Here is a 23,474-nt window from a genome sequence, read left to right as displayed (position 1 = left end):
CGCTGGAGAAGTTCATGGAGGACTGTCTCCCGTGGGAGGGACCCCATGCTGGAGTAGGGGAAGAGTGCGAGGAGGAAGGAGCGGCAGAAACAATGTGTGATGAACTGACCGTAACCCCCAATCCCCGTCCCCCTGCGCCGCAGGCAGGGAGGAGATAGAGAATTTGGGAGTAAAGTTAAGCCTGGGAAGAAGGGAGAGGTGAGGGGAAGGTGTTTTAGATTTAGTTTTTATTATCTCATTATCCTACTCTGATTTTGATTGTTAACAAATTAAACTAATTTCCCCAAGTCAAGTCTGTTTTGCCCATGACGGTAATTGGTGAGTGATCTCTCCCTGTCCTTATCTTGACCCTCGAGCCTTTCGTTATATTTTCTCTCCCCTGTCTAGCTGAGGAGGAGGAGTGATAGAGTGGCTTTGGTGGGCACCTGGCATCCAGCCAGGGTTAACCCACCACAGAGCTCTTGAGTTCATCTGTAAAGGTGAACTCCAAGTATGAGCTCTGAATCTCCACTGATTCATCAACGGTACTGGGGCATCTAGCTCACCTACAATGCAGAGACAACCTTTCTTGTAGGTGGCTCGGATGCCATTCAGTTCCCCAGCCACATGCAAAAGTGCCCTTTCAGATGCCCAACATGTCCTGTTGAGCTTCCAGCTTTCCATGAAGAAAGCTCAAGTTTACTGGGATCCTGTGCCACACATGCCAGACATACATGGCTATCTGAGATCTTCTAGGGCATCTCTGATAGTACTGAACACCTATTTTTAGACGAACAAATGAAACTTGGGTCTCCAGCAACTGTAATGGGAACTAATACACCATACCTATAGGAAGCTCCTTTATTTAGTTGCATTAAATCAGCTGTTTGAATGCCCCCATAAAGTCTATGGCTGAATTCCTGAAGTTTGTAAACTCTGCAGTCTACACCCTATTTTGTAGACTCTCAGTCCCATCAGCCCCTTTTAAGTTTTCAAATATCAAAATGTCACGAGCCCAGTTGCAGTCAGAAAACCAAATGTGTACTATATATGCCAGTCTGCTACATTTCATTTGGGATAATCCGAAGTGAGGATCTGTATGCTCTAAGAAAAGTGATAAGCATTAAGAGTAATTGAAAAGGCATTCAAGAAAGAAAGAAAACAAGAACAGTTGGGAAACAAAGAGGTAGGATAGAAAATTGCACACCATGTGGACTGATTTAATTCTTGCCTTCAACCACAGTTACCTCTAAAGCAAAGCAATTTCAGAGATACTGTACAGAAAAAAAGTGCATTATATTTTGCATATAAAAATCCTTCCTTTTGCCAGATGGAGGTGAGGTGAGAATGCCAGTGTTGCTGTTTTGATAAAATTGCATCAATTTTTAAACTTACCACGATGTTAGCTGACAGCTCTATGCAGAATTGTTTTTCTTCATTTGGGCCTAAGGTGCCACTGGCCGGGGAGACAGTGACGGAGCAGAAAGCTGCTTGACTTCCAATGAGCTGCCGAACAGAAAGGACAGACATTCAGTTAACTCTCCTAATTCATTAGCACTGATTCTTTCAGATTTTCTCTTCAGATCAAAGAGGACTATAAAAAAAACAGTTATTCTAAGGTTTAGGACACTTTCAGATAGCAACACATACAGTTTGTTGAGATGAGGCTTGCTTTACAATTCCCCCATGGTTGACAAGATCCTCACGTTACATTTATTCCAAATGACTTCAGGTGCTCAACTGAGGCATCCGGGCTGGGAGCAGAGTCATTGTTGTCCCTTTTACAGTCACAAGCCTTTCCAGGGTTAAGTCAACCTATCTGATATTGGAGCAGGATCCTACAGGTGCCATATCTCTCTCCACTGACTACAGAGGTGGCCTACAGAGACAATCCTAGTGTTTGCACCTTCCCCAATTGACTAAACGCACATGGCATGAATCCAGGGGTTCAACTTGGTTGCTCACATGCAAACATCAGATACCATGTAGAATACTGTGGATATCCCTCCTAGGCTCCAGCTGTTCCAAAACATTTCCCCATAGGTCCTATATCATCCACATGCTCAGTTAGGATGTCTTGGGCACCTAAGGACATCTCAGATGGCACTGAATGCTTTTATGTAGGCAACCGAGCTGAACCCTAGATGTCAGAGTAGATCTGAATGACCAAGGCACTGACAGTAGAATTCAGCCTACAGGCTAATTAACCTAATTGTATGCATAGTGGGCGTCAACACTACCATTGTAGCCAACAGACATCCAGTTAGTATGTGCTCGAGAGCATTCTGCAGATCAAAGTAGGTGTCCATTTTATGGGGAACTGAATACTTCTCTGGACTCCGTTGACTGTATAGATGGGGTAGGATTCAGTTGCCTAAACACAGGCACAGAGGGTAGCCGAGCCATACAAGCATGGCTGGCTGGTGTGACAGGACTTGCAAGAGACCACGCTTCTTGAGTGATGCCTGGAGGTGAGGAAGAACACTCTACAGCACCCACAATGACACTAAGCATATGTATACTACTGACTGACTTCCTGCTCAGATTTCCATTGGCTGAAAAGAGAGTTCAGACCATAGCTTACATACTGACCTTAAATTTAGGGGTCCTAATCTGTGAGCTGAGTCCCACCCAGAATGTAAAATTTAAGCAAAATTTAGACACAATTCAAAAGCACCATTGTTTCTTTGCTCTACTGAATTAAATGCAAACCTTAAACTGCCACGGTACTTTGTTTAATACTCTGGTAGCTTCCATCCTATTTCCCTTCACATCTCTGCCCACTCATTCTCCCAGGGATGATCCACAGACAGTAAGAACATATTAATATCAACTGGTAGTTAATCTTTTCAAGGCTGGTCTCAAGTTGAAGTCTTACTCGTAAGCCAGAAAAACAGGAATCACTACTCAAAGGATACATCAGAAAAGCTTTTAAGAGTAGTCTGTATTTTGATAGAAATTACAATTTCCATCCCTGCTGTATTCTTCATCTATTAGAAGCGCATTTACCTTTCCCCATAAGTATTTTGCTGGTAGCAGTGTCTGGTTAAAAAGTTTGCTGGTTGCTTTGGCAGGAACTCCAGTATAAATTTCAGTGAATACTAGATGACTAGATACCAGGCATACTTGGGGGGTCTGAACTTCAACAAAAACAGGAAGATGACTGGAAATAAACACACAGATGGTCTATTGTTATCAGTAATGAAATGTGCTAGACATACAACAGCATGTTGGAAAGAATGACGATTATGTTTATTTAGCAATATTAGTGATTGGATAGTTCATTGATAGGTTACACAACCCCACTCTGAGTTCCTGCTACATAGTTTTGTTTTAGGAGATAAAACTACCTAAAGTGAAAATCACATGCGAATCTCAGGAAAAAACAAAGCGGAATGCCACTTTTCCCCCTTACCTTCCTTCTCCATTTTCTACCTCTAGTTCTAATACTGTCTGGAGACGCTGGCACAGCAATGACATGAACTGAACTGACACACTGCATATACCCAAAGGAGGTATTTCTCCAGCAGACGGTTGAATGGTAAAGGGAGACACCTAAGAGAGGAGAGAGGAAACAGAAATTTCTTTGATGCCTGCAAAGCAAGTGAAAAATGCTGTAGCTGACTTGCTACAACCTGATTAGGACTTGCATGTGCCTAGTTTTTCCTCAGACGTCCTTTCTCTCTGCCTCTAGAGTCCCACCTGGGTTGATTTGAGAAAGCACAGTGCTAGCTTTGTGAAAACCTGGCTAGACAAGGAGGCAGGACTTCGCTTCTATGGGGACACTAATAAACAGGGAATGGCCTAAGAGAAGGGTAGTCAGAGCCAAGGGCATAACAGGGATGCCTGTGCTTGGAGTGAAGGGGAACGTGAAGAAGAAGTCAGCAGCAGCAGCAGTGTCTCCTCCCAAGTGGAGGGGTTGAGCAGCAGCTATGCAAGGTGCCACAAGTTGGGGAGATTCTGGGGCAGAAGGTTGAGAAAGGAGGGCTGGAGGAGTGGAAACAGAAAGAGCACCAGTGTGGGGTGGGGGCTGGAGAGGTTCAGGAAAGGAAAGGGGTAGCTCTTATGCAGGAGGAAGGAAGCGCTTGATCTATGATCTTCACTGGTATATGAATGGGCTCTGGGATGACAAATTCAAGAGATTAAGTCTAAAATCTCTCTGGGGTTCTGGGAATTGTTGGGAATGGCAGGGGACAAAGGAATAACAGTGAGAAGTAAGGGCTTGAGGACTGTGAGGACAGGGTCTCTTCCAGGGCACCCCTATCCCTAGTCAGGCACTTCTGATTATGATTGTTCTGGTGGAAAAGGGATATATACTCACACACACATAATTGTTTTGCAAGGCTGCCATAACCACCACTCATAAATCTTTTCTTTTTGCCATCAACTTTCACCCAAAGTTAGTGAAATATCTACATGATATATAGAAAAGAAAAAGCTCAAGAACTCATGGGGATACAGTAAAACTTCTCACAAGCTTCCATCTCCTGATGGTCAATGGAAAGTCCCTGCTTAACAAGCTCCTTTCTTCATTGCAAAACTGACAGTCTGTCCAGAAAAACAGAACATCTGAACAGCGTTTAGACCAATTTTACCATGAAACAAGTGAACTCAATTCCTTGCACGGGTAATTATGTAAAGAGCCCTAGAGGTAGAATTTGGCTTTTCATTACAACAAAAAGCACTTACCCCAGAGGCTGGATTTCCTCACTTCCCTTTAATGCATAACACCAAGGAGAAGTCTAGCTACAAAGCCCATTGTGTGCCACAAATAATCAAAATAAGCATTTTGTCTTTTTTTTTTTTTTTTTAGTTTTAGGAATCTGTGATGGTCTGCAGATAGCAGCTCTCACTCCATTCTTTGCCACCAGTATTACCTCCAAGCTGCTTTAGTTATTTCATACGAAACGGTGGAATGAGCTCTGAAGTCAAAGACTGGAATGGACTGCATTTGACACATCACAGCCTAGATAATACTAAACAACAGTTTTAGTATTCATTGTGGTAAGAAGTCATTTTGGGAGACACCTGCGTGTTTCAAAGCTATTGTTTAAAGCCAAAAGGCCCGATTCAGTAGGAGCTGAGATTCTTGTCTGAGAGGCTGATGTGGGTGCGTGGGAGGAGTGTTTAGCAGTGTCAGTTCTGATAAAGTCTTGCCCCCTTATTTAGATCAGCAGCAGATGAAATCACTGTCATACAGGAAATACTCCATGTCTCTGGATCAGGCTGGCAGGGGACTTGTAATAAATGGAAATAGAGAAAAATTGCAAAGAAGCATTTAATCTCAAAAGAAGTTGTGCACTTCTGGAACTGTGCAGAACCAGCTTCATAAGAAGTCACAGAAATTAGAACTTTTGATATCTGGAATGAATATTATACCTCCTAAGTGTAAGGAAGAAATAGCTAAAGAGGGAGCATAGCCAGCTATAGCAGTGACTTACCTCTTCATTCCTTTCAGCTAGACAAACCTGGCTTTCTTGCATTGTCCATTGTGCCGGCAGCTGACATAGATTTTTGATCTCAAAGGTTCTTAACACACTCTGACCCTGCTTAATCAAACCTAACCAGAGCGATGGAACATCGATACAAAGAAGTGGACCCTAGGACACCAGGAAACAGATGTCAGAATGGACGCTTCTGCCAAAACTGCTAATTAAGAAGCATACATTAGCTAAGATTAATGTTCAATTTCACAGAGAATAGCAGAAAGCAAATGCATTGTGTGTAATACAGAAAAAATCTTATTGTCATGGGAGTATCAACATTGACTCAATAGTTACTAGACAGCAAAAATACCTCCTGTTTGTAACTGCTTTAGATTTTTCAGGCCTTTAAGAGGCAAAAATCTTTATATGGACAACAGCCAGGCGCACAGCTAGTCATCCCGCAACACTGAACTGTCCTTACCTTAAAAGCGGCCTCAACATGCAGTACAACTGGCTCTGGACAGTGTTCAATTTTACACTGCAGGTTACGGCTGATGCACCCAGGTTTGCTTCCAGTAATTGCCAGTTCAAATTCACAGCATTTATTCATATCTAGAAAAGAAAAATTCAGGGTCCTGTCTCACCATTTTGCAAAGAAACCACCTGCTGCAAGCCTGTTACTGTAACTCCTGGAACCAAATTAAGTCTCCTGTTGGCTCCAGTGGACTGGGGATCGGGTCTTGTTTTGCAGCTTGCATTACAGTGCTCTGTGACTTTTCTCTTCTGCTCGTACTATTTTAAATATTTCTGCCATTAACTGATGCTTGCAAGTCACAGAAGCTTTACCTATGACGCCAGTATGAGGCTCAACTTCCATGATGTCGCAGGGAATGATCTTCTCCCATGTGTACTTGATCAATGATTTGCTGTTACTCCACATCTAAAACAATTAAAAGCAACAAGAGAATTAATGCACTTTAAGCTTGCATAGCAACAAGCCAATTTGCTGAGAGTACCGATGCACTGCAAACTAGGTATTGCAAGTCTTACATCGCATACTTTGCAAACTCTATCTTGATCTCCACTAAACATTGTGACCTACTAATATACCTTGAATCTAGCTACAACATACTGTATCTTCACCTGAATCTTGAAATAAACTGAGCACGGTAAGAGTGGAAAGGCACAGAACTTCATCCAGCCTCTGATTTGAACAGTACTAACCCAATGCCATGCACTAACTATTGTCATTTTCATGATAATGCTGTGTCCTCCCTTTCCTTTCTCCTCTGTGATGTAAAACAAGGACAAGATGAAGTAGGATCCACCTGACTGGATTTCAGGTGTCTGCAAAATAGATAAGAGCTCTACATCTGACCTCATCTCCTAGGAATTCTCTTTTCTGAAAATAAAGCCAGTTAGACAATGCTGGGAGCAATTCCTCTGACCTGTTTTAGCCTGTGGGATGAGATGAATCACCCCCTGGATGCTGCCAACCAGATCTCCACGGACTCTAAGGAAAGTTTAGAGCAGGTAGATCAGATGTGGAGATCTATGCTGAAAGCACTGTATTTAGTCAGGTGAACTCAGTGGCTACGTTCACACTAGTGAAGGTGTTTTCTGAAACTTAAAGAAAATCAATTAACCATTCTTTTCAAGAACTTTATCATATTTGAAGCCTTTTAAACAACTTCTCCATTTTTCAAAAATGTTACAAAACTTCAAAGCTTAAACTTCAAATCCTTCTTCTGAGAGCAGCCTTTTTTTGCCAAAGGATCTGTTTGTGAGGGAGATATGAGCGCTTGAAATCTTTGGCCTGCTCTTCAGATCTATTCAGACATTATTTCTTAATTAGAGCAAATAACTTTGTTCTCTGAAGCACAATTATCTCTAAGCACGGTTCAAATTCTTATCTTTTTAAGACTAAAAAAACAATTGGAAACTGTGAGGAATGAAATTATATTACCAGTAAGTGACTTAATTACCTATACCACATGTGTAGCTATACCGGATTACTGGAAAGTATGAAATGGTTGTCTTAAGTTGGAAAAGAACTTCTAGGAAGAGAAAGCATAAAACTAAATGCTGATTAGCAGTATCTTTAAGAAAAAATGGGAAGACCATTAACTGGGAAATGTCTTCCTGCCTGGCTTTTGCTAACAGGCCTATTTTTCCCAAGTGAGTCTAAAATCAAAAGGATCTTGATCTATAGTGATGAGGACACTGAGTGAGTGGACAATTGCAGCAGCAGTCTGTCCCATAATGGTCAAACAGAAATTATCAGAACCTGCAGGAAAGAATAAGGTCTAGTAAGCTGCAGCATATGTGACTTTTGTAGCTCTTCTGTGCTTGCTGTAGTCCTTTGAATGAACAGTGCCTCTGTTCATGAAGTAACTTAATCATCCATTGGCTATTCCTCCCAGCTGGAAACTTTTTACTCTACAGGAGTGACAAAGTGGTAAGCAACAGGTTTGTGACCCAGAAAAACATTTAGAAGGGTAAAACTCTGTGGTATCAAACTTGGGAGATGAAAAAAGAACAAAGCCTGCTGCCCAGAGTGTAGGGCTAAGGAGGCTTCCTAGAGGATTTCAGTACAGACCCTCCTGGAGTCACGGTCTCCTTTAAAAATATTTAAGAAAAACTAAAAAAACATGGATTGTCTGATATCTTCTAATAACACCTATGATATCTACTGACACAAAGCACATGATAACAATAAAGTCAAAAGCAAACAAACCTTAAATGTTTTTCTGACATTTACACCAATAAAGTTTTCTCCAGGGATGATAATGGCGTATGGTTCCAGAAGAAGATGAAATGGTTCTGTTGATCCTTTAACTTCTATTTCCAATGCTATTACATCCTCTGCTTTGTATTCTGGGATGTTTTGAAGCATCCCCTCTTTTACTAAACTTTGGGAGGAAATATGGTAGAACTATTAAGCATCTTAAACTGGTTCCCATCTTTTAATTGCCAGATCAAAACTGAAAATCATCAAAAGTTTCTCAACCACAGACTGCCCGTGTGCAGTTCGCTCAGGCTGGGGACAATTAAAAACTGGAAAAATTACAGTAGTTCTTTAATGTACTCTAGTCGTCCCAGTCTGTTCACGAACTAGTACGTAAGTCATAGGCTGCAGTGACAAATAGTAATACCAGGAAAACCTGCTGGAAATCTCAGCAGAAAGCCTGGAAAATGAACAGACAAAATGACAGTATAATCTTTTTCCAAGAGAGGTGCAGCCCTAGCTAGGGCTAAGGCATGTGTTCAGACGTGAGGGAAGATCACAGAGACACTCTTTGTACCACTATTGGTTGTGCAGATAAAATCCTTTATAATTGTCAGTCCATCATCACCAGAAAGATGAAGAATCCCAGTAACTTAATGTAACAGCATAGCTAAAATGTAGCTACACATCTTACCGGAAAATACTGTTTCTCAGCTTACCAAGGTGATTCTGGGATGTCCCTCAGTACCATCTGAATCACGCTGTGATAATTCTTCAGCTACACACATGAAGAAGGAGAGGATTTTAATGTCAAGTAATCAATTATGCTGAGGATTAAAAAAAATGAAAAAGTAGTTTATATTTAAAGGATGAACGATCATCATCAGAGTACTAAGCTCTGATAAACAATATTCAAACTTTAGAGTTGCTAAAAGAAAACATGTTTGACTGCAAAATATTAAGCCAGATTCTGATCTCATGGTGTACGGTTCCAAGAAAAACACTCATTTTTGACATGCCTGTTATTATTTCCCTAGTATATTGCATACTACACACAAGCATCTGCAAAGGCTCCCCAAATTAAGATCAGTACTGCTGTACTAACTAAAAGTTTCTTCTAACCACTCCAGGGTATTTAGCTTAATTGACCATCAATCCGATTTTGAGTAAGAAACACTACTTTTCTGTTATGGGAAAAGAGGATGCCTTCAATATCCTAATGGGGGAAAAAAAGGAAACACAGAAGCAGGCCTTAAATTTGCAGGGCTTTGCAAAAGATTCATTTGTTTGTAGAGACGTATTAATTTAAGTGTATATGTTAATTCAATATATTTTTGTTAACAAATTAAAATATTTAAAACATCATTAATATATTTTTCTATTAACTAATTAAAGTATTTTAAAAACCCAGATAGTTTCTCTTTCATACTTATTTGAGGTATTCCTATGTCTGTCAATCACCACAGCATGGGATATTCCCACTCTTGGGCTTACTTCGGATCGAGTTTCTTTAAATAGAGTGAGCTCATGCTCCTTATTTACACGGACAGCAGAGCAGAAACTAAGACAACAGTCACTGGTACAGCTGCATTCAAATATGGTTGCACCCCTCTTTACCCACAGCTGCACACCATCATTTCTCTGCCAAAGGCTACTACTACCCCCTTAATTTATCACACAGCTGTTCATGGGACCCATTTCAGCCCCAAAAAGCTACAGTTGGAAACAGTTTAAATAATCACTGTTTGCTAACCAAACTTGTTCAGGCTGCAGTAGGTATGGGGCACATCCCCAAAGCAGCTCACTCAGCAGATGGGAAGGGTCAGGAGATTGTGGAGGAGCTGGTAACTTTACCAGCCGGCACAGCTGCAGCTGTGAGGATGTGTCCACAGTTTCCGTGTAAAATTAATTGTGTCCAGTCAGTACGAAAAATGACATGAGATCAGAAACTGTCTCATATTTTGCAGTCAAAACATGTTTTATTTTAGTAACTTTCTACATTTTGAACACTGTTTATCAGAGCATAGTACCAGCTAATTAAATTTAATTCAGAAAGCTGCACAGCAAGGATTTTATGACTTGCATAAAAATACACAGCTGGAGTTTGTAGATAGGAAGGAATCATAAGCTATACCTCCTGTGGAGTGTAAGTGAGAATAAACTCATGATCAGCACGGGGAAGCAAAACTCCCTGCTCAGGATTTAGGGAGAAGGCCAACTCTGTGTCTCGATTGTATTTGAGCTTCATAAAGTCTGCAGTTTCTTCTGGTATTAATGGTTTCAGATTAGGCTTTATTATCTTCCAGTAGAAAGGAAGTTCTATGTGGCTGCAAAGAGATCAATAAACAACAAAAAGCTATGATTAAAAAAATCAGATCTTTTTGAGTAAAATATTGGGAGAAAATTTTCAGTTCCTTTTTCCATGTAGGGAATTCCTCTCCTTAAGAATTACAGGGGTTAGACTTACCAGTCTTTGTGAGCTACAAAGCTGATGAGGCAGCATAGAGTCAGAGCATATAAATTGTACAAAGAATGTGCTAATATATGGAAGTAAATTATATAAATGTGCAAGATATGTTAACACTTTCTGCCTTATTTAACTTGTCATGTAATGCAACTTTTAGGAAACTCTACAATTCTTCTTTCAAGAATCTGAGATCAACGGGACATTCCTGCTGATATCAGTATGTTTGCATAGGATCACTGCTGATGATCTACATAACATTCTGAATTTAATCCAAGTGCAAGCTGTGGCCTTTAACTTATCAAGAAACACAGGGGCTCCAGCTAAGATTATGGCAATGGCTCTGCAACATTCTTTGTAATCCAGAAAAGCTTGCTTAACTGGATTGCTTCAGCAGAAGTGTATTCCATGGACTGTGTTCATGAGTTTTAAAACCTTGCTCATACTGACCTCAAAAACGTTGCCTTACTAAGGGGAGGAAGGACACTGGAATTGGAAAGTGAGTATCAATGACATAAAACTGAACATGTACAATTTCTTGTATCACTTTCTATAGCAGTAGAAAGTTTTCTCTTTCCTGCTTCTGTGGAGTTCGGTCTCAGCCTATCCAGCTTTGTTTCATACAAATGCTGACACCAGACGTGCAGGGACTGCTGTCATGATTATAACACAGAGAAAATGTGGAAATTGGCATAGTCACATCCTTCATCAGTTTACAGTATCCAGTTCACTGAATCACACTTTCTATACCCAAACAGCATTCTGTTCTGGCATTAATGCATGTGTGGTTTCCAGGCCACAAAACAAACTTCCAGAAATTCACTGTAGCAAGCAGAAATTTACATGAATGTATCTAAAACCAGCACTGACCTCCTCACTGCTTTGGTGGTCTGCAGCCTCTAACTACTGCAGTCAGGCACATCAGTGTACTTCTATTATTGTCCAGCTGATTTTGATCAAAATCAGGATTCCACTATGTTCAGTACAATGTAATTGCACATAGGGACATATTCCTTGACTTCAAATAGAGTTTATATTTAAATCTATTAGGACTCAGTAGTAGGAATCATTGGAACATTTTAAGATGAGCTAGTTACGTTGGGCTCCCGTTTTAATCAGTGGAGATCCAGTGGAGTCCAGGATGCATTATGTCTTGTTCTATTGGAGATGTCTACGGTCAGAATTGCATCCTTAAAAGCATCTACTTCCCTGCACTACGAAAGGAAAAGAGTATAGGGTGCTTAGCTCAGTTGCACAAGTATACATTGTAGACATATAAAGTTAGATAAATCCCATCTGGATGACCCTGTTAAATATTTCCTGCAACCATCCATATTTATGAATCTTTGGCAGTTGTAGATTTATCTATACTGAGGCAAATATATTGACCTTGGCAGTGTATGAACCAAATGGTATGGCTAATGGTTGCCATAATGTTTGATCTATATATAATGTTCCTGCTCTTACAAGCGTATCCTTGAACTTTAATTACTAAACAATGGAGCAAAAAGAAGCAAGGCTTCTGCACGAAGTTTAGCAAGTGCGTGAAGGTTTCTCCAGCTTGAGAGAGCATGGTATCACAAATGAGATCCCTACCAGTATGTTCAGACTGCAGAGCATTACTCTATTAATAGTAGCTACATACGTAGAGTTTCTTATAACCAATTTCTTCTCCTCGCTGGTGTGTGGGTTTTGGGGGTCAAATAGTATGAGATGCTGTGCTGTTCCATCAGTAACTTCACCGGGTTCAGGTTTGCTTTCTCCACCCGTGACGAACAAAAGCTCCAGAGCTATCAGCTGTCCAACCCCTTGAAGAAATAAGTAGGTATTACTGTTTACCATCTGGCTATTAACATTGTTCATATTACTCATTAACAGCAAATGCCAGCAATGGCCATTACTGATTGTATCGGGTGTTTCCTCAAGTTTCAGAACTCCAATGTGTTAATTGTACAACATTTTCCTGATGTTCTTTGTTCATCAACATATATCAATAGAGATCTTCTCTTCATGAATTTAACAGATTTGGATTTCAGGGCCACAACCTCAGCTCACTTACATCAGCATCATTTTACTGAAGTGAGCAGAATGTTTGCAATGGTTGATAATGTGGTTCCCAGATGTTTTGAGCAGTATATTAAAATACAAATAAGCAGCAAATACACCATTAAAAAATTTCCAAAGGAAATACCTGTAGTAAAGTGATTAAATAGACTGCAAGTCAAGGCTAATGTTATAGCACTCACAATTCATTACAGGACAAGCAGTAACATTTACAGAATTTCAACTGGTTTCATTAGCTAATCCAAAGACTGCCTATCTCTCCTGAATACCCTAATCCAAGATATGCCCCAAATTTGCTTCACACCCAAATGTATTTCTGCCCTATTAAAGCTGATTTTTTTACAGTTTGTCATGTTATCTTATTGATACAAAAGTCTAAGAAACGAATTGCATCTGACAACAGGTTTTCTTTTCTGCTGGTGACATTTTCCATTTGGATTTTTGGCTACAGCGGGTTAAAAGCTCAGTGCTTTCTGAATCCCATCTATTTCATGCACTGGGATGGAGCAGTAATAATAATAATAATAATAATAATAACAGGTTTTCTTTTCTGCTGGTGACATTTTCCATTTGGATTTTTGGCTACAGCGGGTTAAAAGCTCAGTGCTTTCTGAATCCCATCTATTTCATGCACTGGGATGGAGCAGTAATAATAATAATAATAATAATAATAAATGCTTAGCATTTAACACCATCAGGGGACAAAGTATTTGCTTAATCCAATTACATAAAATGTTACCATCACTTCAAGCCATCTACCACCACTCACAATATCTGAATATCTACGGTGTTAGAAACAAACCTGTGACTGTAACGTCATTGACTTGGCAATTGTCACAAACAATGGTGTATGTTTGCTGTGAGACTTCTGGAACAGAAGGGAAAAACACTACCTGAAAGAGAGAAGTGAAATAGTGATGTCTGTAACTGATTTCTCTCCAGGAAGTAATAAAGTTCAATTCGTAAATGTTCACTAAAGGACAGTGCTAGTGATTAGTAATTAAATCTTACATTTGCGAGAAACAGACAATGTCACATTCCCTTAATACAGACCAGAAAGAAATACGTGTTTTCTGGGTCACTAAACTTACATGTGTGTATCTGGATGGCCACCAGAGGCTGCCTTTGTAGTCACTGGAGAGGTGGGCAGTCTACTGGGTTAGCTGTACAAATTGCACCCTCAGAATCAGATCTGCCCTCAGTCACTTACTGAGCAATGCCACCACTGCCTGTCAAGCTACAACAGTGTGAACAAGGCAGCTGCTGGGTGCCCTCCCCGAGTTCCACCTCAACAAAAATGGTTCAGGGGCCAAAACCTTTGGCTGTGTAACATGCACCATGGTTATTCTGCCTCTTATCCATTACTGCCTGCAAACACAACCCATGCTAAATCTACCTCCTCTTTCTCTCCCACGTGTGCCTGGCCCTGCTGAAGCAATGCACCTGGGGAGAAAAAAAGGAGGAGAAACGTTTCTCCTTTATCCACACCTGCCTGACCCATTCCTCTTATCAACAGCCAGGAGGTACTGGAGAAAGGAAGGCCTGGAGGCTAGCCACACTCTCCATATCACTCGTCCTCTCCCCACAGTGATGCTATAATAAAATGTGGCCCACATCAGAGAAAGCAGTGGTGGCAACCAGTAATACATACCTACTGCAGGATCTTTTTCAGGAAAGCACAGCATAAGTGAAGGATTTGTACCTGCTCTCTACAGTGAAAGACTTTTTTTCCCAAAATGTCCTTTTTTTCCGAGGAAGCTCAGAAAGGAAAAGTTTCTTCGACTTGACGCCCCAGCTGGAGTGAAGTAAGGCAGTGAAAGACTCTCCACTAAGACTCACAATTGCAATTCTTCCAGCATAATTGCACAAAAGGGTTTGAACATTTTTGCTCACACAAACCCAAATTTGCAAGGTCCAGCCAAGATCTTCTAAAATGGTCTTGTTTGCTAATGTATTTGGTAAAGTACAAATACTTTCTATAGCAGTTGGTACTAACCTCTACTGTTGTACTCTGCCCTGGAGCTAGCTCAAAAACAGCAGGATGCATCCCAAAAGGATCTTGTATCACAAAACCAAGAGTGGCAACAGCCTAAGTTGTTAAAAAGAAAAAAAAGAAAAAAAATTAAATTGATCAGGTTGTTGTTTTTGAAATACAGGGTTACCTAAACCAGGCAGTATACTACACCACCACTGTTCTACCTCTTACTGTAATTTTTTTCACACATCTCAAAAGTATGTGGCTTACGTATATGGCTTAATTAGAAGAAATGCTTCATGCTTTGTAATTACCTTGGTGAAAGCAGGAGGGAAGGTGCCGTCTCCAAAGACAAATGATAGTGTCAGGAGCCCTAATATTCGTGTTCACAGAACAGCTATGCCTGAGCATAGGAGCTCTGTCTGTTTCTCCATGCTTGTGACTCACTTGGAATTGGAACTGTAAAGCATTTCAGGGGGGACAATCTGGCACATCAGCTATCCCATTAGCCTTTTCTCCAGCATATAAAATGCCAATCTACCAGTCACATCTTATCTTCTTTGTCTGTTTCACTTAGACCCTGTTTTGTGATGGAAAGCTAAAGACAGAGCAGTACTGGAGTGGACTGCTAGGGTCTACAGGTGCAGCAAGGTCAGTAAGTGGTATTTTTGGCAGGGAGGGGGAGGAAATTAGCTCAAGCAATGCTAGAACTGATTGCATTTCTATTTGCTTTAAGGGTGAGATTAAAGTTCAAGCCAGTTGTCCTTTCCCTGATCTATGCCTGAGTTTACCTCACCACTGAGCAAGATAACTTCTTCCAGAGGCAAGCCGGAGCACAAGGAGGAGGTACAGACATCCAGGGAGATTGGTCTCGAGGATAAATACGAATCCTTGAGGCAATGGAACAATACAGATGTCCCCAGCAAGGCCTTATGACTTCTGTGCTAATATACCACGACTAGATTAAAGACCTTCATGTCAGGGCATCCATACCATACCATGTCCAGTATTTCCTTTCTAATCACTCACCCTGAAATTAGGAGGTGGCCAGGCTTTCTTTGGCATTATACAGAACTTCCCAGTGCTAAATCCCTCATTTCTGCACAAAATCGTTGTTACTTTTATTCTTCCAACAAGGCAGGAACCACAGTCTATAATGTGAGGCACTGCAACGAGTAACACAGAAAATCAGACTACACAGACAGTGCAGGCTAGCAGCTGGCAAAGTCAGTTCTTAAATAACTCGTTAAAGACAACATTACTGCATATGAATATGCGAGGTGCTGCAATCCTAAAAAGCCTTAAATTCTTTCCATTTGAAAGTTAAACAGTATGAGGTGCATATTTCTACATTCATCTTACATTTTAATGGTGCTCCCTACTTAAAGACTCCGTTGAATGATGACAAAAAGTAAGATGATTTTTAAAACAGCTCAGTATAACAGGAAAGGTGAATTTACAAAAAATCAAAGCAAGTTTCTGCAAAAGTAATCCTGACTTTTACAGTTGAGGCTAGATATCCTCCAGATATGTCATATCCATATATAATTAATGTAACATTCCATGAATATTAATTAATAGCATCAAATATTTATAACTAATTCCTTAACATTTAGGATTGGTAATTACAGTCAGGAGTTCAGGGATTGACAAGACACAAACCTAGAAAAGTGGCTCCTGCTCACTCCTCTAATACAGTGAAAAAAAATGAGCTTGATGTGGCAAGCAAAAATAATTGAGGAAAAACTTGACAGGATTGCACTTTAATAACTAATAAATCTATTATGAGTAAAAATGAGATAGATATCAAAATGTAGAAAAAGCACTGCCAAGTTTCCCCACATTTGTTTTGTGACATAAAATTGGAGACAGTAAAATTAAAAAAAAAAGCCCAACAAATCCATTTAACTTTAGAGAAACTTAAGAACTGGGCATTACTGACATGTTAATACTGGAGGTGGTCTTTTAGCTTGGATCGGGATCAGAAGAGGTTCTGATACTTGAGTCTCCACTAATATACAATCTTCATAATTTCCTAGATATTCAGGAATAAATTGGACCGTATACTGGCATGTCATCCCAGGAGCAATCATTCCTCCCTTTCCTGGAAATTTTCCTTGGAAAAAAAAATGCAAGGAATTAAAAAAATTAAAACCTCCCAAATTGGCATATGTATTTATGATCACATCTCCCTCTGGAAAGGTGCCTGTAAACTCTCCCCATTTATTGCCTAAGTCAAGCTGATAAAAACGAAGGACCACAAAAGGCCTGCCAGTGTAATCTGTGTATGTGCGTATCCTCCACTGAACTCAAAGAAGATTTTTTGTCTGAAATATGCTTCTCAAAACTACAGAAAACAGAGTGGGGAGAAACCTAGAGACGTTACCCAGTTTTCCTCTGCCACAAGACAACAAGGTTTACATGGGGGCATCTAACTTCTTCTAAATATTCCTCCAATGTTGTGACTGAGATACCACAATCTCCTTAGGCAATCTATCCCTGTGCCTGGCTATCCTACTATAGGAAAGGTGTTTTTCTTAACTTTCCTCTAACCTAATCTTCCTTGCTGCAACTGAGGTATGTTATTTCTTGCCCTCTCCCCTAATGATTTCAGTGCAAACTATGTCTGTTCCTAGATGAATTTTGGGTAAGACTCTATCTAGGTATTCCATGGATACATTTCAATTTATCTTCAAACACTTTAATGTTAGTTAGTCTTCCTGAATTCCTCATTAGATCATTTGAATCTGCTTATGAGTTGCATGTGAATGGTCCTAGAGACATAAGTCAACCTTCAGTTTCTAAAGAACTGAGCTCTACGGATAGCAGAACCAAACAGAATGTCTCTGAAGAGTCTTTGTTCAAGCGGATAAATTAGATCTCTTATGTGTTAACATCTTAAAGGCAGTAAAAAGAACCCTTACCTGGCCCAATGGCAAATGCTGAAGTAGAGGGGGGGATAAGTCTTACATGATGACATGTTGAAGTGATGTTCTGCAGCTCCATAGTCATCTTCATTTAAAAAGAAAATAAAATACTCCATTGTATTTATCATCACTCATTATAATGTTTGCAATTCCCTAGTTCTCTGCTAGTAGTAACTAATTTATAGAATCATAGAATAGTTTGGTTTGGAAGGGACCTTTGAAGGTCATCTAGTCCAACCCCCCTGCCGTGGGCAGGGACATCTTCAACTAGATCAGGTTGCTCAGAGCCCCAGCCAACCTGACCTGGAATGTTGCCAGGGATGGTTGGATCATCCATAGGATGGTTATCATTGCATCATTCCAGGGACGGTTATCATCACAACCAACCTAAAAATCTGTTTATTCAATAAAGGCTGAATCAGATACTACCAAAAAGAAGCAGAGACTGAAAAAGGTCCCTTTTAGTTTTCAGTGGTTAGTGTGTCAGTGGCATGTCTGAAAGAGTATCTTCAAGGAAGCTAAAGGGTCATTAATTCAATGTAAAGAAGCAGCTCAGACTTTTGTTAAACTGCAGAAAGTCAAAAGATTGGGTGAAATATGTAGATTGTGGCAGGACATAACGCTTCTCAGCAGTAGAATTAACTCTCTACAAAGAAGTAAGTTCTCACCTCATAAACCCGGCCAACTTCATAATCAGAAAACAAAACAGTAGGTGGATTGGCAAGAAACACAGGAACAAATGAGGTATCACTGAAAGATAAAAAAAAGGAGACATTATCTTACTGCCTAGTTCTTCAAATACTGATAACATGAGAAATTGCAAAATATATCCCTTAGCAAAAACAAAATGTCATACAGACATACTTTGTTTCCTAAGAGACTATACGGACATTTAGCTTAAAATATCTATGTGTAAATCCACAGTAATTCTATAGTGGAGCTCTCTGTGTGCTCCAGCTCAGAATCAAGAAACTGTATATACTGCATACCCTTTATCTTCTGCTTTTCTTCTGGCTATGGTTTGTTCCACCTTTTCTTGAGAAATGACCAGAGATTTGCCTCCATGAAGAGAATTTGGTGGGAAAAAGCGGGGGTTCTTCAAGTAATTCTGCCTTTTCTCAAATTTGGCAAGGTAAGCACACTCACTTTCTCCCTCTGCTTTGCACTTACTATCTTTCCAGGCTAGCTTCTGTGAGGCATTAGTTTTCTTTGAAAAACAAAGAGATCATGGTGCAAAATTAAACACAGCAATTTTGAGGATGATGAAAAAGGTATCTGTACATGTCTAATTAAAGCTATACAGCATTGAAAATTCATATAGAAATATTGTACTTCTCTTTTCTTAACATCAAATAAAATAAGTACTGGAGCCAAATCAACAATGCATTGATATTCACCCTTTGTTACAGGAACAGCAATAGGCCCTACAGTTCTGACAGACTAAAACAAATAAATCTGTAAAATGTACCTTACTTGTCTTTTTAGTCTGGTGGCTGGAGTCTGGAGTTGAAGGCAGAGTTAATGTGCATAAAGACACATTTGGCAGACTACCAGATATTTTCTGTAGGTGTGCAATCTCTGCAGGCGTCTGGTCCCGCAAGCCTGAAGAAACATGCAGTTTAAAACTAAATGTCTCTTTGATGTAGCCAGGTTCTGATTTTCCTGCAATTTAAAGAAAAATTTAATTCTATGGGAGAAAGACATGAATTATGAGCACTTATTCTAAGTGCTAATAATTTATTTTAGTCTTGTCGGTGGTAAAAATACACTTTAAATCCTCTAGAATTTAATTTACATTTATAATTTATTTTGCACAAATAAAGCTTAGTACTTTAATAAGAAAGCTTTTAGAAAAACTAATTAAACAAGCTATGTACAAAGAAAGTTATATTACTTTCAGAAAGCTATGTTAATCTGACAAGTGAGTGGGACTTAGAATGTCCTGTTCAGTTTACAAAAAGATCTATATGATGGACTTAAGACAGTCAGAAAATTGACATAAACAGGATGTGCCATCTAGTCCCATGTTCCTATAGTTAGACAACAAAATTGCCACCTCAGAGGAAACCCTGAGATGTTAGATTTTTGGCTTTGTTTGGAATTACAATGGAAAAAAAAAACCCAAATCTTGGAATTTGTGACTAAGCTGATTACTCTGAAATGTTTGTTTTGACTTGACTGAAAAGTTTCATTTTAATGATACTAAAACCTTTCACCTCGGCTCACACATGAGTACAAGAAATAAAGGAGCCCTGACATTGCCCAAAAGATTTTTCTTACTGATCTTCATTTCCAAATTAAACTGATATATTTCCAGAACTGGAAAATTTTAAACCCAAAATAAAGAATACAATTTTATTTCACTGAAAATAGTTTTTACTTTAATGTAACTACTTCCCTTCTCTGTATAGAAGATGTAGTTGCAGCTTTGGGCTAATGAAATTGAATAGAGGCAGAGCAGTTACAATTAATATAGTTTTTGTGTCAGATGGAAAGAACTGTAAACAAATGTGCGACCACCATTAAATTTCATATTTAAGCACATTTAAACTCAATAATTTTTAATTTATCAATTTTATTTTGACAATGTCCCTTTAGTGGAATTTTATGCTTGAAACACTAGAGTCCCTTCTGCTTTGGCAGAAAACTGTAAAAATATACTCAGATCTGCTACATCCTCCAATGCTTCAATTCTTATAGAGTGTTCTAAAAAGTCTAAATTATTCTCTGCTTTAAAAGTTACCTTTTGGTGCTCTAGTAACAGGTAATTTATCAGTGATGTAATCATCAGGGCAGGTTAAATGATTTTTTCTGAGAAGTTCATTATCCACAATCCACCTAAAAGAGGATGCCACTGCAACAGTAAAACAAACAAAAAACAATTAATAAAAAAATGCAAAAGCTTAGCCCCTTAAGATACACTATCCTGATCAATCCGAAGTAATGTTGTCTTTATAACTCATCACTGTCAGGAAATATATTTGGATAGAGCAACAGACTGGTATTTAATCCCAAGACTTGGACACGCGTCTCCACAACTCTAAATTCAGTTCAAACCCAGCTATGCAGCCATCAGAGAAACATTTAATCTCTGTTTGTTGCTGCTACATATCTGTATGTATGCTTGTAATAAAGTTAGGTGGTAAGCCATTAATTGCAAATTTAATACCTTGAAAATGACCTGGTCGTTTAGTTTCTTACAGTGTCAAACAGATGTTACTCTACTTGAATCTCTGCACGAAATCCTTCAAAGTTGTTCTGTTGATGTAAAGCCAAACTAAAAGCTCACTGAGTCTAGTGTCAGTCCTACCAGTCATTCAGACAAACGTTGCATTGATCTCCAGGTACCATAAGCATGTACTGGGGAGAGATGGTATTTCCAGAATCCTCACCTGGTGGTAATCCCATTTTGTGGAAATCTTCCCCCACATCTGCCTTCAGCACGTTTAGGGCCCTTTCTTCTTCAGCTTTTGCTCGATCCTGGGCCTGAATGATGTTCTCTTCTACTATGTCAGCTTCTGTCAATCGGCACTTATATTCAGCAAGAAGCTGTCACAGGCATGGATGAACGTAGAGAAATGAGTCTGATTTGAGCTGTCACAAATTATTAAAGATCTCCTTGCAGATAAAGGTTTTTTATTTGCCTTTCAGAGGTAAATACAGATAGCCCAGTAAAACATCATTACTTTACAAGCATAAACTGGCCTGCTAAAACACCATCATTCCTATCATTTAACTTGTGCTGGGTAAGAAGCACTACCCTAGAAAAATGTGTGAAAAATGAGGAGACTCTCTCAGGACAAGAGAAATGTCTGTCTTTTACCTTCCGTGGGACAGTAGCAACTGCATTGTATTTTGCCTTGAAGTGTAGGATTAAATTTAAAGTGAATGCTCCCTCCTAGTCACTAGAAAGGTTTCTAAAACTCCAAAATGTCCCAATAGTGATACCTCACTTCTCCTGACATATTTTGGATCACTCTGCCCAGTGTGGTAAGTGCTTTACAAGCACAAGTCAAAAAGAAAAATCCTGCCTCAAAGAGGTATCAATGTAGGTTAAAGAGAGAATATAGCAGGGGCAGAGAGACATACAAGACCAACACCAAGAGAAACTGATAGACATTGGTCTCAAGAGTATCTGTAGCCTAACTGGGCTTTCTCTAGAGCTTTTATGTAACAAGGTTTAATCTTTTGGCTCATTTAATAGAATTAAATAATTCGTTTAATAGAATCAAATAATTCCATTTAATTTTTTAAATAGAAAGTGTAGGATGCACCTCGGCTAAAATGAGATGCTTCCTCCTGTCCTGCTCATTCTGGGATCCCTCCACTGTCACTGGAATCCAGGATATGATCCCACCCCATGCCAAAGTTGCTACCTAAAATGGATCAGATGGATTGTGCCCTAAAAATGCCTGGTTTGGTGGGTTTTTTCCTTTTTCTGATGATACAGAGAGCCTTGGGTGACTAGTTCAGCTGTAACATACATGTTACAAACATGTACTGTCAGTTGAAATGAACCTTATCCAAGCCGAAGTACTCCCATTTATTACTCAGAACATACTGTGTCCACCAATATATTGATAAATAACTCAAAAGAAATACAAAACTTCAGATTTTTCACGTCTGATAACCTTTGAAGAGGGTACGATGACACAAAATGGAAAAAATACCTGTTGCTCAAGTCACCCAGCAATAGCCTCTACTTTTATACACCGACAATAGTTACCAGAGCAATGATTAATGCAGGTATTTTGCCTTTCTACTGTTGATTTCATCCAAGATTCCCAAACAGCGTTGCAAATGCTAATGGATTCCGTGTCACAGCGCACCACTAAGGTTGAGCATATATAAATAATATTTGCAGCATCTGGTTTCAAAGTGCAGCACATGAGAATACTTTATTGCAAGGTAGGAAGTCTAGTACACTGACCAGCAGTTACAGGGAGAAGTTGTCAGCCAGTAGAATAGGCATTTAAAGGGCTACTGGTTTTACTAATTTCACTCTGTGTCTGAAAAGCCATCCAGAGCTGAGAATATCATGAAGGAGCATGTGGTGAATATTAATTTATATGAGAGGTTCTGTGGGAAACTGTGCGCAAGTAAATTTCCATTAAAATGTCAGTTCTAGGATCCCCCCCACCTTTTTATTTTACAGAAGATCTAGAAATTACAAAGTAGCAACGCAAGCTGAACAGAGCTCCAAACTCTGACTTGGTTTCGACTGGTACCTTCTGTAGCTCCTCGGTAAAAGTCTCATGATAAACATCGTCTCCTCCTCGGGACTTGATCCAATTTCTCTCCATGTCCACCCCGATAACATCTCCAGTGTACAGGTCCTCAAAGGTGCCAGCCAGCAAGTGGGAGATGTCCTGAGGAAAGAAAATGAGGATGTTAGTGCTTATGGCCTGAGATAGGGTCGGAGGAGGGCCCAGGGCGAGGCTCGAGGGCGCCTGCGAAGGGCTGGAAGTAGCGAACCAAGGAGGAAAAGTGGGGGAAAAGGGCTGGGAAAGGCACCTGGGAGGGACCCCAAAAGGGGGACACGCTGCGTGTGCGCACGTGAACGCTGAGGTGTGGAGGCGTGTGTGTGTGTGTACACAAGGCTGTGTACTGGCTGTACGTGTAGGTGACGGTGGCGGACACAGTTCTCTGCGCGCACAGCGTGTGCCACGGTTTATGCGGGGGTGTGCGTGTACGGGGCTGTGTGAGTGGGGTGTGGGGGTGTGTGGGGGTGTGTGTGTGAGGGAGAGAGAGACAAGCGCTGTAGAGGGTCTATGTGTGTGCGCCAGGCTTTGCGCAGGGCGTGTCTGTGCCCCAGGGTACCTGCAGGGGTGTGTGGGGGTGTGTGTGTGTGTCTGTGTGTGTGTCTGTGTGTGTGTGTGTGTGTCTGTGCGCAGGGGTGTGCACTTGTCCG

At 40.1% G+C, this 23,474-nt stretch overlaps 1 protein-coding gene across 1 annotated transcript in view; it reads right to left on the bottom strand.

Annotated features, from left to right (window-relative positions):
- The window catches only part of DLEC1 (deleted in lung and esophageal cancer 1), a 42,849-nt gene that overhangs the window by 18,352 nt on the left and 1,023 nt on the right, over positions 1-23,474 (bottom strand). The window contains exons 2-22 of the mRNA XM_009333318.1: positions 22,792-22,932; positions 20,956-21,112; positions 20,307-20,417; positions 19,032-19,225; positions 18,553-18,770; positions 18,232-18,313; positions 17,561-17,648; positions 16,579-16,752; positions 15,666-15,802; positions 14,658-14,750; positions 13,464-13,554; positions 12,243-12,405; positions 10,268-10,460; positions 8,853-8,911; positions 8,143-8,317; positions 6,252-6,345; positions 5,887-6,017; positions 5,421-5,579; positions 3,395-3,534; positions 2,989-3,142; positions 1,375-1,485 (exon numbers count right to left, since the gene is read on the bottom strand). Of these exons, the coding sequence (XP_009331593.1) occupies positions 1,375-1,485; positions 2,989-3,142; positions 3,395-3,534; positions 5,421-5,579; positions 5,887-6,017; positions 6,252-6,345; positions 8,143-8,317; positions 8,853-8,911; positions 10,268-10,460; positions 12,243-12,405; positions 13,464-13,554; positions 14,658-14,750; positions 15,666-15,802; positions 16,579-16,752; positions 17,561-17,648; positions 18,232-18,313; positions 18,553-18,770; positions 19,032-19,225; positions 20,307-20,417; positions 20,956-21,112; positions 22,792-22,932 (2,865 nt within the window). The remainder of the gene's footprint in view (positions 1-1,374; positions 1,486-2,988; positions 3,143-3,394; positions 3,535-5,420; positions 5,580-5,886; positions 6,018-6,251; positions 6,346-8,142; positions 8,318-8,852; positions 8,912-10,267; positions 10,461-12,242; positions 12,406-13,463; positions 13,555-14,657; positions 14,751-15,665; positions 15,803-16,578; positions 16,753-17,560; positions 17,649-18,231; positions 18,314-18,552; positions 18,771-19,031; positions 19,226-20,306; positions 20,418-20,955; positions 21,113-22,791; positions 22,933-23,474) is intronic.

The sequence above is a fragment of the Pygoscelis adeliae genome, unplaced genomic scaffold (assembly GCF_000699105.1).
Source record: "Pygoscelis adeliae isolate BGI_AS28 unplaced genomic scaffold, ASM69910v1 Scaffold88, whole genome shotgun sequence".
In the NCBI taxonomy this organism is placed as follows: Eukaryota; Metazoa; Chordata; class Aves; order Sphenisciformes; family Spheniscidae; genus Pygoscelis; species Pygoscelis adeliae.
The sequence above is the reverse complement of the archived record's forward strand: the minus strand, read 5'-3'. Positions and strand labels throughout refer to the sequence as shown.